We start from the raw sequence: 20,000 nt of genomic DNA, 5'->3' as shown, positions 1-20,000 counted from the left end.
TGATCAGCGGGCAACCTGTAGAGAGAGTCACAAGTTTTAAATACCTTGGTGTCCACATTACTGAAGACTTAACATGGACTGTTAACACTCAATATGTTCTGAAGAAGTCCAGACAACGACTCTACTTCCTTCTCGCCAGCTAAGGAAATTCAAAGTTTCTACATCCATCATGAAGGCCTTCTACACTTCAGCGGTTGAGAGTGTTCTAACTGGTAGCATCATCACCTGGTATGGGAACTCCACAGTTAGAGATTGTAGTACTCTGCAGAGAGTAGTGCGCTCAGCTGAACGTACTATAAGAACTCAACTCCCTGCTCTACAAGATATCTATTCCAGAAGAGTACTCCTAAGAGCCCAAAAGATTCTGAAGGACTCTTCTCATCCTAACAATGGATTATTCCTACCGCTGAAATCAAGAAGACGCCTATGTAGTCACAAAGCCAGAACTGAGAGACTCAGGAGAAGTTTTATCCCCAGGCCATCCTGAACTCTGAACTCACACTATACTGACTTTGCACACATTCACTCCTCAGCACTCTCAAACATTTCCCAACTCTGAACTCACACTATACTGACTTTGCACTCATTCACTCCTCAGCACTCATGACCCCACACACACACACACACACACACACACACACACACACACCTACAAGACTTTTTAGCACTTTTACATCCCTCTCCCTATGCTACAGACCTTTTTATTTATTTTCTTATTTCATCACACGCCAAAACACACACACACACACACACACACACACACACACACACACACACATATCTGACTTTCTCCAACTTTTTCACACTTTTTATTTCTTATTTTTGATTTCTCCTCCATCTACCCATGTCCTTGATTGCCTAGCCTTTCTGCCCCCCCACCCCCACCCCACCCCACCCCCATCCCCAACACACACACTTACATCATCACTGTCATCACTTCACATACATACAGCACTCCTCTACATACTTGCTGCACACTGCCCCCCACATACACAGCACATTGTCTTCAGGATCTTTCTCCAACACACATCCTCTACATACTTACAGCACACTGCCCCCACCCACCCACACACACACACTACACACATACACACACAGTCACTGCTCCACTCCCCCCACACACACATCTTCACTGTCATCACTCACATACATTACATACAGTACTCTGCTTGCAATAGTAAGTCCCTGACCCCCAACACACACACTTACATCATCACTGTCATCACTTCACATACATACAGCACACTGCTTGCTACAGTAAGCCTCCTCTACATACTTGCTGCACACTGCCCCCCCATACACAGCACATTGTCTTCAGGATGTTCTCCAACACACATCCTCTACATACTTACAGCACACTGCCCCCACCTACCCACCTACACACTACACACACACACACACACACAGTCACTGCTCCACTCCCTCCCGCCCACACACACATCTTCACTGTCATCACTCACATACATTACATACAGTACTCTGCTTGCAATAGTAAGTCCCTGCCCCCTACATACACAGCACATTATTTCATCAGGAAGCTTCTCCAACACACATCCCCAACATACTTACAGCACACTGACCCCCAATACACAGCACATTGTCTCATGAGGAAGCTTCTCCAACACACATATTGCACACTGCCCTCTCCCCACATACACAGCACACTATCCCATCTCCCCTGTCATCCCCCAACACACACACCCAAGAACCCTGGCAGTTGGGTTAGCCCCCTTGAGCCGTGGATCTGCCCAAGGTTTCTTCCTTGGTAAGGGAGTTTTTCCTTGCCCCTGTTGCTCTTGGGTGCTCCTTGTTGGTGCCCCCCACCCAATCCCAATCCTCCCCACCTTTTTTTATGCAGCCCTTGCCACTTAATCTACTAAACCCCTCTTCTACTGCACCCCCATTAATGCACAAATAGGCTGACACCAGACATAATTTCACTGCATTTCTTACTTCCAGTAACTATATGCATGTGACAATAAACTTCCTTGTACTTGTACTTGTACTTGTTTTAAAAGAGAGAGACAGAGAGAGAGAGAGAGAGAGAGAGAGAGAGAAAGAAAGAGAGAGAGACGTAATCAGGAGAGACGAGTTGCAGTCTACTGATCCAAGGCATGCCGGAGACTTTCATTAACTTCTTGTGTACCTCAATTACCTAAATGATAGCGTACATACTCATTTAACATTTTCAATTTGCAAGCTCCGTAAAATGCAAATGATATTGTTATTAGCGCAAACGCAAATCAAAGAGGGAGAGAGAGAGTGCCAGGAAGACTGCCAGAGCCAGAGTGTCTCTCTGCTCAGCCTGTGGAGGGAGACTCTGAGGGGTAAGTGGGGTGAGTGGGGTAAGAGGGGTAAGTGGGGTATGAAGGGTGGATGGGGTATAAGGAGTATGTGGGGTGAGTGGGGTAAGTGGGGTGAGTGGGGTATGGGGTATAAGGAGTAAGTGGGGTGAGAGGGGTGAGTGGGGTATGAGGGGTGGATGGGGTATCAGGGGTGAGTGGGGTATGAGGGGTGGATGGGGTAAGTGGGGTGAGTGGGGTATGAGGGGTGGATGGGGTATCAGGGGTGAGTGGGGTATGAGGGGTGGATGGGGTATCAGGGGTATCAGGGGTGAGTGGGGTATGAGGGGTGGATGGGGTATCAGGGGTGAGTGGGGTATGAGGGGTGGATGGGGTATGCAGAGGGTGGCCATGCTCTGCCGCGCCCATCAACTGGGCTTTTAGCCCGGAGCTGTTGCATTTCAATAGGACAGTTCTTTCACAGTCAACTTAATTCATCTGATTTATGAAAACTTGTCTTTGTGTGTGTGTGTGTGTGTGTGGCTGTGTGTGTGTGTGTGAGGCTCAAGGCTGTGTGATGTCTGCTAGTGACTTGGAAATGACACCAAAAGTCAGCTGCATTCAGCTGGAGCCTGTGAGTGATACAGCAGTCTAGACTGGAGCATCTCTCTCTCAGGGTTCTCAGATAGTCAACATGCTGGCGCCTTTTCCCTCCAACTGCTGCTTCTCTTTCTCTCTCTCTCTCTGTTACACTGACACTGAATATGCATTTTTAGCATGAAGATTTTCCTCTATGTACACAAGCATTTTTTGTGATGTACATCTTTGCCATGTGTTGTATAATTTCATGACTCATTTTATCACCGTGATTTTTATTATTGTGATTTATAATATAATTGGATCCCTATCAATAAATATGGCTGGGCATTCTGGTATCAGCATCTGTGGTGAGCCATTACATTGGCAAATCTGTGGGATCACACGTGAAGATTACACGTGTTTAGATTACACATGTTAGAACAATTAGGGCTTCAGAGAGGAGGAAATGGCTTTCAATGAAAGTGTCTGCTTACTCATTATATGGAATGCAAATGAATTCTAAAGACAAACACACACACACAAATTCACACGTACATACATGTACACGGTTGAGTGTGTATGTTTACGATGCTAATGTGTACACACACACACACACACACACACAAACACACACACACGTGCACACAAACACACACACACGTACACACAAACACACAAACACGCACACACAAACACACACACACACACACACACACACACACACACACACACACACACACACGTACACACGTACACACAAACACGCAAACACGCACACACAAACAACACACACACACACACACACACACACACACATGAAATGACCTGTCTCATTAGCCGTCCTGCTCGTTCTGTTTTGGGAGGGTGATGATGTAGCCATCAGCTGACCCCCTTCCCGAGGTCAAAGACGTCACCGCGGGTGACTGAGCAGGGGAGCTTACCTGGCAGACGGAGGTGTCGGGGTCGCAGGTGTCGCTGTGCCCGTTGCACTGGCACTTCATGCAGCTGCCGATGCCAGCCCTGGACGCCGGGCCCCCGGTGCGCACAGACAGGCGATAGAACCCGGCAGCGCACTCCTGTGTGGAGAGGGAGAGGGGAGGGGCACAGAGCACAGGCACCAGGTTACCATCGCAGCAGGCATTGAGAGAGAGAGAGCGAGAGAAAGGGAGAGAAAGAATCAAAGTGGCCTACATTACACTCAGAAAGAGAGAAAGAAGGAGAGATGGAGAGAGGAGAGCACCCTTGACTCAGAAAGTGAGAGAGAGAGAGTGAGAGAGAGAGAAAGAGAGAGAAAGATAGGGAGAAACAGAGAGAGAACAGGGGAGTGCCCTCCGGGTCCTAACGAGGGGGTGCGTCATTCGGTGAAATTAATCGAGTCGATTTGTGGTGCCATCTGTTCGCCCATGAACCCGCCGCATGCGCCCGTTTAATAAACAGTTTATTAACTGCATGGCATTTTTTTGGGGAGGTAATTGCCATCTGTCTAGGTGGTTCACAAGCAACTCTCTGTGAAGAATGGAGATCGGGGGTTGACACTCTACTCCACTCCTATGCAGTGCTCTAGTCTGACAACAGTCAGAACAAAAACTAATTTCAAAAATGGCACATTGACCCTAACAAGGGTGAATGTCTGAACAACCTAAACATGGTCATTATTCAATTATGAGCTTTGTGAGACATTTTATTTGAATGGCACTGAAATGAACGACAAACAATTAAGGGCGCTCAGAGAGCACAGATATCTGCCAGGGTCCAGTGTGAAAAGCTAAAAAACTAATTTTTTGGAAAAACTAAACCTTTGTGAAGCCGCTCTGTGAGCAGAAGCATCTTCAAAAGCATCTCCAAAATGTAAAGGGGTTCGTCTGTGGCCTATGCTCCACCTTTCCACCAAGTTCCATGGAAATCAGGGGTGCGCTTTCTCGAAACCATAGTTGCTAACCTGTTAGCAACTTAGTTGGTTGGCAATGGGAAATTGCAAAGCTGAGCTAGCAACTTTGTTGGTTGCAATGCAATTTCCCATTGCCAACCAACTAATTAAGTTGCTAACAGGTTAGCAACTATGGTTTTGGGAAACACACCCCAGGATAGTAGTTTTTGTTAACTTATATTTTCCCTCCTTATGTTTGACCTTTGACTCGGGGAGCGGATGCGCTGTGTGTTTTGTGGGATATGAGTTAGTTGGACCAGTCGCAGGTGAAATGGTAGCTACGGAGTTGCTCTGTACTGAACTGGAATAAAGGTTAAAGTTATATATAAACGTAGTGTTTATTGAGTCTAACATTGGTAGCAGAGGATGGCTGCTAGTTACAAAGTTCCGTCCGGAAGTTTGACGAGACCCGCCATACCTAAAGTTGGAAAAATGAAATCAACGCCTGGACGCCGGGTTACAGAACTCGGCCGAAAAGAAACATGCACTCGCTATCGCCTTTGGGGCTCCAAGGAAGAGCCCGGGAAACAGCCATGGAAATACCCGCATGTGACTTGGACAGTGATACCGGTATGAATACGTTGTTAGCAAAACTAGATAGTGTGTTCCTAAAGGAGGAAAAAGACCGCGCATATGAAGCGTATTCCCATTTTGATAGCATTACAAAAGACAGTTCTCTGTCCATGTCGGACTATATAATTGACTTTGAGCAACGATATAACCGGATGAAAAAGTACCACATGACGTTACCCGATGCTGTGTTAGCATTTAAGCTCTTGGACACGGCTTGTCTGGATGTGAAAACAGGCAACTTGCACTGACAGCGTGCACGATTCTTAAAGTTCGCCGACATGAAGTCAGCACTTCAGAGGATTTTCGAGGAAAACGCCAGGCACGCCAAACGGAATACAAGTAAACCAGCAGGACGCGGGCGTTCTTTACAGAGCAAAGAAAGCAAGGACGAGGACAACGGTACAATGTTACAGACTGGACAACAGAGGCAGCCTTTACCAGGTACCAATCCACTGGATAAATTCGTAAGAGATCAAGATGCGCCATCTGTCAGAGCACGTTTCATTGGGCTAAGGATTGTCCTCATAAGAAGAGTGAACATGTAAAGCTAACTGAAGAAGAAAATGTTGAGGAATGTAACATCACACTGTTTACAAAAGCCTCCATGTCTGACTCAGAAATCTTCTTGGTTGAATCCCTGGGGTCAGCTATTATTGACACTGCTTGTACTGCACTGTATGTGGGGAGAAATGGCTGGAAAACTATGTGAAAGACCTCAGCACAGACCAAGTGAACAAGATGCTGCAAACTGAAATCCCCAGTTGCAGGCCATTTCGATTCGGAGATGGAAACTTAGTATATTCCACCAGAAAAGTGAAACTGCCTGCCAAAATAGGGCAGACAAAATGTCATGTTGAAGCTGAAGTGGTCAAAGCTGATATCCAACTGCTGCTGAGCAAAACATCTTTGAAGAAAGCAGGAACCATTTTGGACATGGAAAACGACCGAGCTGTGATGTTAAGACAACCTGTGCCTCTTGAATTCACTAGCTCTGGCCACTACTGTGTAGACATTAGAGACAAAGATCCTAAAAAAGGTGAGATTGAAGATGAAGTCCTTACTGTGACAGAAAACATGTCCACTGATGAGAAACACAAAGTTCTCCTGAAGCTTCACAAACAGTTTGGCCATGCTTCTGCAGATCGTCTACAAAGGCTCATTCGTAGTGCAGGAAATGAGGATAAAGAATGTATTACTATTTTGCAACAAATAGTACATGACTGTGACATATGCAAGAGGTACAGCAAGACAAAACCAAAGCCTGCTGCAGGTTTGCCCTTGGCCTCAGAGTATAATGAAACGGTAGCAGTGGACCTGCATGAGTTGGAACCAGGCGTATGGTACCTCCATATCATCGACCATTTCACGCGTTTCAGTGCTGGAAACATTGTGAAAACAAAGAAATCCTGTGAAATCGTCAACTCCTTCATTCACACATGGATAAGTGTACATGGCCCCCCACGGAGACTATACAGTGACAACGGTGGAGAATTCAATAATGAAGAAATCAGAGACATGGCAGAAAACTTCAACATTGAGACAAGAACAACAGCAGGATACAGTCCCTGGAGCAACGGCCTTCTGGAGAGGCACAATCAGACACTCACCGAAATCATCCAAAAAGTGAAACGGGAAAATGGATGTGACTGGCACACAGCTCTTGACTGGGCCCTTATGGCCAAGAACAGTATGCTTAGTGTTCATGGTTATAGCCCACAATCAACTAGTATTTGGACAGAATCCTAACCTCCCCTCTGTATTAGTTGATAAGCTACCTGCCTTAGAGGGTACCACTGTAAGTGCTAGGGTAGGAGAACACATATCAGCTTTGCATGCTTCCAGGAAAGCATTCACTGAAGCCGAATGCTCAGAGAGAATTAGGAGGGCACTTCTAACAGATTAGTGTTAATTTTGTCACCTATTTTTAATTTAGTCTTAGTCTTAGTCTTGTGACGAAATGTCCTTTTTAGTCTTTGTCATATTTAGTCATTCAAATATCATTTTTGTTAGTCAAGTTTTAGTCGACTGAAAGTCTCATCATTTTAGTCTAGTTTTAGTCAAAAGAAAACTAAAGGTATCTTAGTCTTGGTCAGTTTTAGTCAACACATTTTAGTCTGTTTTTTATAACAAATTATTTCTGATTACCATTTGAGTCAAATAGTGTTTCACACACCTCAATTTTCCAACAATATTGTGTGTCCACAGGGCTACTCGTCTGTTATAATTACTCATTCTGATTTTTTGTCAGTCAGTATGTTTACATGCACAGGTAAGTCGAGCTACAGTTATAGCTCGGCTGGGATTTGACCATAGACAGTAAAGATTTGACTGGACCACTGTCATATTCGTAGACCAGTGTTTCTCAAAGTGTGGTCCGGGGATCACTGGTGGTCCGCAAGCTATCGCAAGTAGTCCACGAGCAGATGTGGTAAAATATAATATAGCCTATATGAGTTGTTTGCAATATTGAACCAACTTGTATGTAAAAACAGTTCTGCAACACTGTCTATGTAAGATATGTCAGTTTAAATCATACAGTATGAATCCACACAATAAGCAAAGTGCAAAGACAATAAGCAAGGTGGTTCAGTGAGTAGGCCTATTGTGTAGACTAATTATAGGCTACTGTTGAAGTAGGTCTAATCTTCTTTTTTTTTTAGCTAGGGTTAGTTAAGTTGTCCTGAAACTGAAAAAGTTTGAGAAACACTGTCATAGGCCAAAGTATTAATGTTTTACTCCTCCTAAGCTAGATGGCGATATACCAAACACAACACATTCCCCAAACAGACTCTCCATCTTAGCCATAGCTAACTTGCTAGCTTAACTTTCCATATTAGCTTACTTGCTAGCAAACTTTGCATCATCAGTCTAACTAGTTAAATAGTTGACATTACATGATGAACATTTTCGTTTGGACATTCTGGGGGATGTTGATTTGTATGAGAGAAGCTTCAACTTCTGGGTATGTAGCATTGTGGCATAAAGCTTAGGTAGTTAGCTTGCTAACTCTGGCATAAATCTCCAGTGTTCTTGTTCCATGTAGTTTAGGTTTGCAGCCACAGGGTTGCAGCAACAGCACGTGAACTAGCCTACAGGAAAGCTGTTATTTGCGTATGAACTCATTCGAATATTTTGAAAAGTAACAGCTAGATATTTTGTCTTCTCATTTTGTAGACGAAAATGAAGAGATTTTTCTTAGTTTTTATTTCATGCAAAACATTTTAGTCTCGTCTTTTTTCGTCAACAATAATGCATCTTAAGATAGCCTTAGTCAGTGTTTCAGGACATTACTGCCGTCTCGTCATCGTCTCGTCTTAGTCATGAAAAAAAAGGTTGTTGACGAACATATTTCCTCTCGTCTAGTCTGACGAAATTAACACTACTACAGATGACAAATATGTGACAGGGGACAGAGTATATTACAAACGAGCAGACTGCACTGAGTGGAAGGGACCAGGGGTGGTTATTGGTCAGGATGGAGCTGTTGTATTTGTAAGACATGGTGGTATTCTTGTTCGAGTGCATCACTCTAGGCTTTGTAAGGTGAACACACAGGAGCAGGACAAGCAGATTGCACAAGATGATGCTAACAGAAAAGCAGAAAGTGAGGAAGGCATGACAAACACTGCAGTAGACAGCTCAGATAGTGATCAGGATACTGACGATGAACAGGAGAACATCAGTGACATGGATGTGAATACAGGAGAAGTGTTGCACCCACCCATGACACAAACTAATGTGACACAAACTGACACAGAACACAGGGCCTGTGGTAACCCTGCCCCTTTTGCAGGTGTAAAGTTAAGAACAGGTCAGACTGTAACATTTGTGAGTAGAGATGATGGCATTCAACATACAGCCAGAGTTTTAGGCAGAGCAGGAAAAGTCACAGGAAAGAACAAAACTGGGTATAACCTACAGCATCTTGAACCTAATGGCTGTGAGGGACAAAAGGAGTCAGTTGATATGTCACATGTTGATAGTCTTAACATTGAGTCAGAAGACAGGGAGGCTGATGTACTCATAACAAAAGACATTTCATTTGATGTAGCAAAACAAGAAGAAATTAAGAATTGGCACAATAATGATGTGTTTGAGGAGGTTGAAAATGCAGGCCAAAAATGTGTCTCCACCAGATGGGTCTGTAGTCTCAAGGAAACTCCCAAGGGTATTGTGCCTAAAGCACGACTAGTAGCCAGGGGTTTTGAAGAGCTTAATATGCAAGAGTTACAGAAAGATTCTCCAACTTGTGCCTCAGAATCTCTTAGGCTATTGTTATCAGTAATCTGTCAAAACCAGTGGCAAGTTCATTCTATGGACATCAAATCTGCATTCTTGCAGGGCATGGAGCTCTCCAGGGATATTTATATCCGGCCCCCTCCTGAGGCAGGCAGTGAAAATGTGATATGGAAACTAAAGAAATGTGTATATGGTCTTGCTGATGCATCTCTATACTGGTATAACAAAGTCAAAGAAATCATGCTGGGCACAGGTGGTAAAATGTCGCAGGTGGATCCAGCCGTCTTTTTTTGGTTAGACAAGCAGTTTAAGGTTACTGGAGTACTTGCATGCCATGTAGATGATTTTCTTTGGGCAGGCTCGCAAGATTTTTCAACAAATGTGATTCCCCTACTGAAGTCTGCATTCCATGTAGGGCGTGAGGAGCATGAGCATTTCTGCTATGTAGGGATGGATTTTGCTACTGTTAATGGTGTAGTTCAGGTACATCAGCACAGTTACATTGAGAATTTACAACCTCTTCACATGCAACCAACACGTGCTATACTGAGGGATGCCCCCCTTAATGACACTGAGAAAGAGCAGCTTAGGTCAAAACTAGGACAGATCCTATGGGTTGCCAAGCAGACCAGACCAGATGTTCTGTTTGACTCATGTAGTTTAGCATCTAATATCAAAAATGCTACGGTGCAGTCTATGCATGAGGTAAATAAAATCATCCGTAAGCTGAAGTCAGAAAGGGTGACCCTCAAGTTTCAGCATTTAGGAGACAATGATGTTCTCAACCTGGTTGTTTTCAGTGATGCTTCTCTTGGTAATCTTCCAGATGGTGGTACACAGGGGGGGACATTGATAGTTCTTATGGGAGAAAGAGGGAAGTTTTCTCCTCTCTGTTGGCAATCCAAGAGAATTAGACGTGTTGTACGAAGCACTCTTGCAGGAGAAACACTTGCTATGTCAGATGGTATAGACAATGCTATTTTTCTTGCAACTCTTATGTCTGAGCTCACCACTGGTAATGCTGAACTGAATGCTCCTTCACTGGTCTGTGTGACTGACAATCGATCTCTGTTCGATGCCCTTAAGTCAACTAAGGAGCTTATACAAAGCAAGAAAATCAAAGAGATGCTCTGGTCTGACACAAAAGGCCAACTCGCTGACTGTCTCACCAAAAAGGGAGCATCGGCTCTGGTGCTTTTGAAAGCTCTAAGTAAAGGACTGTGGAATCTGTGGTGAAAACTTTGTTTGCGTTAATATGTTCATATTTTGTCAAACTTACTCTGAATGTATCAGGATGTCTTTTTTTTGTTTTATAGTCATTGGATGACTGTATGTTTATTTGAAATCTTGACAGGTATTACTTTTACATTGTTTTATTATTTCACATAAAAAGGATAGGGAGATTGTTAACTTATATTTTCCCTCCTTATGTTTGACCTTTGACCCGGGGAGCGGATGCGCTGTGTGTTTTGTGGGATATGAGTTAGTTGGACCAGTCGCAGGTGAAATGGTAGCTACGGAGTTGCTCTGTACTGAACTGGAATAAAGGTTAAAGTTATATATAAATGTAGTGTTTATTGAGTCTAACAGTTTTGACAGAAAAACTGCACCAAAAACATAACCTCCTTGGCAGAGGCAATACTACTAGCTGAATGGCATGGAATGGTATGCTAGTCTTTACTCCGTCTTGCTTTTTAGGTTATTGGAGGTGACAGTGTCTGTCTCTGTGGCTGATAACGTGGAACTGAAGTAAATAGAAAGTGATAGGGGAGAGGAGGAGAGTTCTAAACCGCGGCTCTAAAAGGTGCTTGGAGTGGGCCTGGACAGGACAGTGGGGGGCTGTGGGGAGACAGATTGATGAATGGCCAGAGTGAGAGGTGGCAGGTGTCGGAGATGGAGGGAGTGTGAGGGGAAGTGTGGAGTGTGTGGGGTGGTGTTGGTGTTTTGGATGGTGTTACCTCACAGGACAGGCCTGAGTAACCGGGGGGACAGTCGCACTTCTCGATCTGATGGGCGCGGGGGCTCAAGGGGGACGGTCTGCCCTGCTCGGCCACCTCCATAGAGATCTCCGAGATCCTGGGACGAGGAAGAGAGGAAAAAGAGAGAGAGAGAGACAGAAAGATAAGGGGAGAGAGGGATAGGGAGAAAGAGATGGAGAGTAATGATTCACACACCGAGGAGAGCAGGAATCCTCCAACACGTTGTCACATTTGGTACACATACAGATGTAGTTGAACTAGACTAAACAAGATCATGTCTTCATCAGATGTCAACAACAAAACAGAATCTGATTGTTCTTGATATGCCAATATCGATTGCTTTTGAAAAAAGGAAACAGAGCAAGGGTGAAAAATATGCCTAATGTCTGTAACAACTTGTGCTTGTGGGACTCAATTCTTGCTGGCAATATTGCTATATCAATAACAAGCAATCAATTTTTCTAATAATGTTTCTGCTAAAGACACCTGAATTTCCCCAAATCGTCACTGAACTACATGTTGTTAAACGAGAGAAACTATCACTTTCAAAACACTCTCTGTCCCCACGGTTACCACCAGTGGTTAGCCCAGCGACGAAACACGGTCCACCTCTGGCCTTCATGCCTGGCTTACCTGCTGTGTCGCATCATGTTGCCGTGGGAGGCCTTGATGAGGACGTAGTCCACGTAAAACAGCACGTCCATGAAGTCCTCACGGGTCATCGGCCTGTTGTCCGCATGCTTCCACTCATGCTAAGAGACCAAAAAAGAAGAAAAAAAAGAAAAGCCGACGCCACATTACTCGGCGGTGTCCAATAAACTCTCACACCACTGCCGCCGCTGCAGAGGCACTCCAGGGCTACCCGTGTGACCTCAGCATTGATTGGGTCGGCCTCGTGGTGGGCAGACAGGGCCTCGAGTCGCTGGGCTTTGATGTGCTGGCACGCTCCGCTGGACAGGAAGTACATGGTCGGGAAGCGGGAAGGGGTGAGAGGGGGGGTGGGGGTGCATTTACACTCACCTCTGTCATGTCAATCTCGTGACGGGTCAGCTGGCCAATCTGGAGGCCCGGTAGGTGGCGGACCATCACCTTGTCCCTGTTGGGCCCGCCCTGGATGAGCACCTGCGGCTCGTAGGAAGTGCTGCCCGTTTCGTCGCGCGCCTCGAAGTAGATGGCGTACTTCAGCTTCCCACCGTAGGCTGTGATCTGTGTGAGGACAGAGAGACGCTGAGCTCTATATTTACACGTTAACAAAACCGACTAATAATACAAAAAAAAACTCAATATGCAACTGTAGTTTGCCACTTAGATTTTTTTCACAGCTCGTTATGCATAATTTAGTGAATGAGTGAAATCAATAAATTAGATTTATTGTCGTTTGATTTTTAAAGTTTTTATTTAGGTTCAATTCCCAGCTTCCACCATTGTGCCATTAAGCAAGGCACTTAATTTGTTCTGGGGAGAATGGCCCTTGTAATATAATTGACATGTGTAAGTCGATTTGGGTAAAAGCGTCTGCTAAATGTAAATGTAAAGAAATGACCACACTAGCGGGCAGCCGTGGCCTACTGGTTGCTATGATACAGTTGAATAAATTCTCACCTTAAATGCTGTTATTTTATCGGCTTGGATGTTACAATTTCAGCTATACTGTATTTGAAAGTGGTAAAAAAAACATACATACATACATACATACATACTACATGTGGGCAGCTGTGGCCTATTGGTTAGCGCTTAGGACGTAACCGGAGGGTTGCTGATTTGAACCCCGACCAGTAGGAATGGCTGAAGTGCTCACTGAGACAGTGTTCACTGTGTGCTGAGTGTGTTTCACTAATTCACAGATTGGGATAAATGCAGAGATCAAATTTCCCTCACGGGATCAAAAGAGTATATATACTTAATACTTATACTGACCATAGAGCCCTGGAACTGCTTAGGCAGTCTCCAGTAGTAGGGCTCGCTCAGCCTCTGGGTGACCAGGTCGGCGTTGGCGAGGATCTCGGGGTGCTGGAAGGACACGCCATGGGTGGTGTCCTGCTGGTTGGACTTATCCACAAGTGGCAGCACGGTCTGCTCTGGCATCAGGGTCAGCTTTGGGTCAGAGAAAGTGGTCAGAGTTCACAGTGTATGTGTGTGTGCATGTGCAATTATTGCACCTGTCAAATTTGTGTCTTTATGTAATATCTATTCTGAATTATGGACACAAATAAAGAAGTAAAATGTGTGTGTATGCATTTGAGAGTGTGTGTGTGTGTGTGTGTGAAAGTGTGTGTGTGTCTGTGTGTCTGTCTGTGCGTGTATGTGTGTGTTTGTGTATACAGTATGTGTGTGCATGTATGTGGGTGGTGTTGAGAAGAGCTATGAACTCTGTGAGAGATGTACTGATGTACTGACACTCACATAAATAAACAGCCTCCCTCAGTCAATGCATGCCTGATGGGGCCATATATAATTTCACACTCATTTCTCCCACCTTCTTTTAAGGGGGCCTTTTTGCAGTGTAGTGTGCGGAGAGGAGAAGGAAATGCAAATGATAGATAGATGAAGTGCCTTTAAGTGTGAGTAAAAGACTCCTTCACAGAGTGCGGGTGTTTGAATCCCCCCAAGTGTGTGCTGGCGTGTGTAAACATTTGTGGAAAAAAGGAGTGCACAAGGGTGTGTGTGTGTGTGTGTGTGTTTTGTATAAGGATTCCAGGCGGGCAGAGCGCAAGGCCTCACACCCCTCCACGCAATCTCACGACTCACTGGCTCAGAGAAAATCTCTCCCCATTCCAATAAACGAAGTTAAGAATTTTAAACTCACTTGTCTCCCCTCTCTCCCTCTCCCCCCCCTCCCTCTCTCTCTCTCTCTTTTTTTTCTTCTTGCTCCCTTTTTCCCTTCTCCTGTAAACAAACTTCAAGTGCGCTAGCGAGCCCACTTCTCCTTGAATGTGTTTGTCGGTTCGCATGTGGACGAGAGTGTCCTTCAGTGGGGTCCACTCCGCGCTCCGCCTCCTCTTCATAGAAGCACGGTTGTTACCGGGACGACCAGGGATGCTCGCCTCGGCAGGAAGAGCTTATTAAAAACCATCAATAGGCATGGCCCACCAAAAAAATAAACAGAGACAGAAATAATAATAATACAAAAAAAAAACCAATGTGGTTTGAGAGCTTCTGCACTCTGCCCCCACCCTGACATGGGATATTAACGTGCTCCTTCATTTACTGGGAAAATAAAACAGGAAATAAAAGAGGGCCGGGCCCGCGTGCTTTATTAATGTTTGCATGGTTGCCGTGGAAACAGGAGCCAGCAGAGATGATGATCCTGATCCCCAGGCCTGAATGACTTGGTCACAATATACCACTCAAACAAAGCGCACGGGCACTGGGATTGCTGTTTTTTTCCCCACTGTTTATTTTCTGAGATATTCTTTATCAATTAATTATTGACAATATTCCCTCAGCAGAGGTTAGATTGTGTGCTGGTTAGAAAGAGTGACAGGGTGAGGCGCATAGCCAGCCCCTCCATCCTCTCCATTTCCCCTGGGGATCAATAAAGTATCTATCTATCTATCTATCTATCTATCTATCTATCTATCTATCTATCTATCTATCTCTCCACACCTCATCTCTTGGTCAGCCATGAGAGGAGTGGAGAGAAGTGAACTCAGGAGAAATGACAACTCGGGCCCACCACTGGTTGCATTCGCAGATGCAAAACTGTGTACGCATGAGGGCTGCTTTAGTAAGAAAAGCGTAGTTCACTAAGGTGTGTGTGAGCATCTGTGTGTGCATTAATGAAATAGAGTAAGGATTCACCAATGTATTACCAATGGAGTATTCACCAATGAGTGAGTGAGTGTGAGGGTGGGTGTATGAGGGTGTATTTGGTGTGAATATGACACATGACCTGCCCAAAATGAATTGTCAGACCTCTGTGTAGGAGGACCATATTGTGTGTGCAAGTGAGAACATGTGCATCTCGTGTGTGTGTGTGTGTGTGTGTGTGTGTGTGCGTGTGTGTGTGCATGTGTGTCTGTGCATAAACAGTATGTGTTTGTGGAAATGTCATTTTTTGTGTGTATGTGTGTGCATGCATGCTTGTATGTATGTGTAAATATCATCTGTGTGCATTTTCTATGAGTGTGTGTGTGTGTGTGTTTGCGTGCGTGTCTGACTTACCCACATGCGGATAAGCCCTTGTGCTTCAGCACAGCTGCTGCTCAAGCCAAAGCAGTAGCACTGACTGCAGCCCAGTGGGTTACTGAGGCTCAGCCCAAAGGTGCCTGCCCGACACTGATCACAGTTCAGCCCCTCAACGTTAGCCTGCGGAGAGAGGAGAGGAGGAGAGAAGAGGAGAGGAGGGGAGAGGAGGAGAGGAGAGGAGAGGAAGAGAGGAGAGGGACAGGAGGAGTGGAGAGGAGAATGGGAAGAGAGGAGAGGAGAAGAGGGGAGAAGAGGAGAAGAGGGGAGAAGAGGAGAGGAGAAGGGGAGGAGAGGAGAAGAGGGGAGAGGTGGAGAGGAGAGGAGAAGGGGAGGAGAGGAGGAGAGGAGAGGAGAGGAAGAGAGGAGAGGGACAGGAGGAGTGGAGAGGAGAATGGGAAGAGAGGAGAGGAGAGGAGAAGGGGAGGAGAGCAGGAGAGGAGAGGAAGAGAGGAGAGGGACAGAAGGAGTGGAGAAGGGGAGGAGAGCAGGAGAGGAGAGGAGAGGAAGAGAGGAGAGGGACAGAAGGAGGAGAAGGGGAGGAGAGGAGAGAGGAGAAGGAAAAGGGGAGAAGGAGAAGGACAAGAAGGGGAGGACAGGAGAGGAGGGTGGGGAGAGGAAGAGAAGCGAGAGAGAACAAGGCAGAGGGGTGGGGGTCAGAGAGAAAGTCAGTCAGATAACAAAGGGTGCAAATACAAATAAACTAAACACTAAAAACAGACAGATAGATACAGAGAGAAGGAGAGAGAGAGAGAGAGAGAGAGAGAGAGAGAGAGAGAGAGAGAGAGAGAGAGAGAGAGAGAGAGAGAGAAAGCGGCAGATAATACAGAGAGAGAGGGGAAATGAGAACAAAGTTGCCTGTCCCCTTTGGGCACCATCCAGGTGTAATGGCCTCCAGGTAGACTATAATGAGATGGTCATTTCAGTTCTTAGTTTTCCTTCAGAGTAGCAGCGTAGTTCACTAAGAGATGCTGTTGTTCTCAGACACAGTGAATGCCTTAGAGGCTAAAACTACTGGGAATTTCGCCTCTAAGAGATACAGTATGTGTGGTCTATGTGACTAATGTGTACAAGACAGGAATGTGTTGCAACCTCACGTGTGTGTGTGTGTGTGTGTGTGTGTGTGTGTGAGTAAATAATTTATTTTGAGTCTTGGCATCCCAGCTAAAATCAATAGCCATAAAAAACCAAACACTCAACATTTCTCTGAACACATCTCTTCATCTATACACATCTTCCACGAAACCAATGAACAAATCTAGAAGCTTCCATTGTTGTATGGAGTAACTAATGAAGTACACTTCAACACAGTCGCTCTACAAGGACACCTCCTCTCCAGTGTAACGTCAGCAGTCAGCTAGTCACAGTGTGTGACCTCTCTGACAGATCGGATGTGTGGAATGACAGAGATTTCGGAGGACACCAAAGGACAAAAGAAACACGCTTGCCTTCCGGCAAGTTCCATCCCAATGCCCGCTGTTACACAAAAATGTTCAATATCTGACAAAACAGCCACATCTGACATAAAGCTGTGACAGTGAAGTATTTGGATGTCCTCTGATATCTTGTCATCTTGTATACTTTCATTAATTGTCAGCCTGTCACAGGATGGGCATTCTTGCTCAGTTGTTGAGTGAATTTCATAGTTTCTGTGGCTTGAATTTCAGATATTGACAGCAAAATTTGTTCAGATATTGACAGCAAAATTTGTTTCAGCGTCCGTCGCCATGGTGATGCGAGACATCTCTCCGTGTTTCTCACCATGCTGCTGGGCGGTGAGGATCTCTTTCATTTATCATCCCTCCTTCGTCACACTCCTCCTTTCTATCCCTCCATCTCCCAACAGATACCATGCATTGGCACACCAGCACCTGATTTTGTGGTGCCACACACACACACACACACCCAACCACCCACCCACACACACACACACACACACACACACACACACACACACACACCCATACGCACAGACACACACACACACCCATACGCATAGACACACACACGCACACCCTCCTTTCTCTTTAGCTCTCTCTCTTTCTCTCTCTTTCATACACACACACACACACGCACACACACACACACACACACACACACACACACACACACACACACACACACACACACACACACACACACACACACACACACCATGCATATTGCATACCTCTCCTGCTGAGCCTTAATGTTTCTCCACCGATCTCTCATGGCTCACTCTAGCGTGACATTTATGAGTAATTGCAATAAAAGCCCCAAAAATACAGTGCTGTCCATGCTCCAGCTCAGCTACATGTCAATTACCTGTCACCCTGGGCCAGTCCATTGGCTTAGTCCTCCCATACATATCGCCAGCCCCACTCCGCAGTAATAACCGCTCTTCAAATGTTCAGACATTATAAATGACCGATGTCATGCAGCCGGCACAATGGGAAATGAATGAATCTTTCCAGACTGCAGTCTCTGAAAGGTTTCCCCCAGCGGTGGCTTCTGGGTGATAATTATAGTGGGGCCTAAGAACGTGTGGGTGGACAATGGGGGGTGGACGTTACCTTGCAGGAGCATTGTCCCGTGCGGTCAGCGCAGGCGCACGCGCCGTGCTCGGCGTCGCAGGTGTCGGCCGAGGAGCCGGCCGGGTCGCACTCGCAGGCGATGCATTGTGGGAAGTCGCGGTGACCCGGTTTGCACTCGTTGCACTTGATGCCGGTGAACTGGTCGCGGCACTGGCAGCAGCCCGTGTTGATGTTGCACTGCTGGCTCATGGAGCCCACCACGTTGCACACGCACGCCTAGTGGTTTCACAGAACACACACGGGCACACACACACACACACACACACACAATTTAAACAGACACAGATAGTTAGGTAACACTTTACGGTAAGTGTACATGAATTATCATGAATTCATGCATGAATTAATTAATGATTTATGCATTACTTCATTCCTTTATATCTTAAGAATCATCAGGAATTGACATGAGTTCAAAGTCTCTCATTTATGACCTCATGCATGAACAACACATCAACTTAAGCATAAGTTAAGGTGGGTACATCATTCTGATTTATGATTTCTTAAGCATGATCATCATGATTACATTAATGGTTAATTACTCATGATTTCATCATGTTTGTGGCCACTCAACTAAAGTGTGAACAATGGCATGTGCTTAGAGAACTGCACAAGTTGTGATCAAATTGGAATTTGAGTAGTGATGACCACATTCTTGGCAGAATAAGAAATCATCATTCATTCTTAATAAATCATAAATTATAATGATGTGCCCACCATATTTAATGCTTTAGTTGATGTGTTGTTCATGTATGAGGTCACAAATGACAAACTATGAACTCATGTCAATTCCTGATTATTCATGAGATATTAAGGAATGAAGTAATACATAAATCATGAATTAATTCATGCATAAATTCATGATGATTCATGTACCCTTACCGTAAAGTGTTACCGATAGTTTTTTTTTAAAGACAATTTTACCTTTCATACTTCAATTCACATGAACTGATCAACATAATTTGTCTAAATATTATAAACATTGCATACTGTGCTACGCACCAAAAAAAATTAAAATGACTGAGGGACAAGAAATATTGCTATTGATATTGCTCTATAGAGCCCTATTGTGTACAGGCAGTGCCAAGCGATTGCACTGAGAGGCGTGTGAAAGAGGCAGGCCTCCCTCCATACCTTACAGCCGGTCTGGATGTCGTGACCCCAGTGGTTGGGGGCGCACTTGTCGCACCTCTCGCCCACAGTGTTGGGGGGGCAGATACACTGGCCCGTGTTGGCATCACAGTTATTTCCCACATGGGAACACTCGCATGCTGCAGGAGGGGGTGGGGGGGGGGGGGGTACACTTAGGTCACATGGAACCCAGCTAACACTAAACAGACTTACACCTTCACAGGGGTCTCTGCTGAACTCAAATGTAACTATAGGTTTGGCTCAAAGCAATTCATTTTTCATTTTGCACAATGTGCACTAGCTATATGCAATACTATAGTACTAAACAATCCTGTAGCATGAATAGTCAGAAGTGTTTAAAGGAACAAAGACATCGTTTTCACTGTGTTCGTGAGCTTACAGTGAGAAAGAAAAATGACCACCTGTTGGCTGTGTGAATGATACATGGTGTGAGTGTGTGGTATGTATGTATGAGTTACTGTAAGATCATACAGTATGCTGGTAAGTGAGCATGTGTGTGTGTGTGTGTGTGTGT

The 20,000-nt window shown here is 45.2% G+C and overlaps 1 protein-coding gene across 10 annotated transcripts in view; it reads right to left on the bottom strand.

Moving 5' to 3' along the window:
- Positions 1-20,000, bottom strand: part of lama2 (laminin, alpha 2) — a 153,165-nt gene that overhangs the window by 47,205 nt on the left and 85,960 nt on the right. For all 10 annotated transcript variants that reach the window (XR_007194299.1, XM_048250074.1, XM_048250077.1 and 7 more), the window contains 8 exons: positions 19,469-19,605; positions 18,317-18,553; positions 15,744-15,887; positions 13,497-13,673; positions 12,600-12,785; positions 12,213-12,331; positions 11,559-11,676; positions 3,803-3,937 (listed from right to left, as the gene is read on the bottom strand). Coding sequence is in view for 9 of the 10 variants with exons in the window: in XM_048250074.1 (XP_048106031.1) it covers positions 3,803-3,937; positions 11,559-11,676; positions 12,213-12,331; positions 12,600-12,785; positions 13,497-13,673; positions 15,744-15,887; positions 18,317-18,553; positions 19,469-19,605 (1,253 nt within the window). In the remaining variant the exon portion in view is untranslated. The remainder of the gene's footprint in view (positions 1-3,802; positions 3,938-11,558; positions 11,677-12,212; positions 12,332-12,599; positions 12,786-13,496; positions 13,674-15,743; positions 15,888-18,316; positions 18,554-19,468; positions 19,606-20,000) is intronic.

Source organism: Alosa alosa, chromosome 8, assembly GCF_017589495.1.
Source record: "Alosa alosa isolate M-15738 ecotype Scorff River chromosome 8, AALO_Geno_1.1, whole genome shotgun sequence".
NCBI classification, from domain to species: Eukaryota; Metazoa; Chordata; class Actinopteri; order Clupeiformes; family Clupeidae; genus Alosa; species Alosa alosa.
Note: the sequence above shows the minus strand (reverse complement) of the source record. Positions and strands in the feature narration are given on the sequence as shown.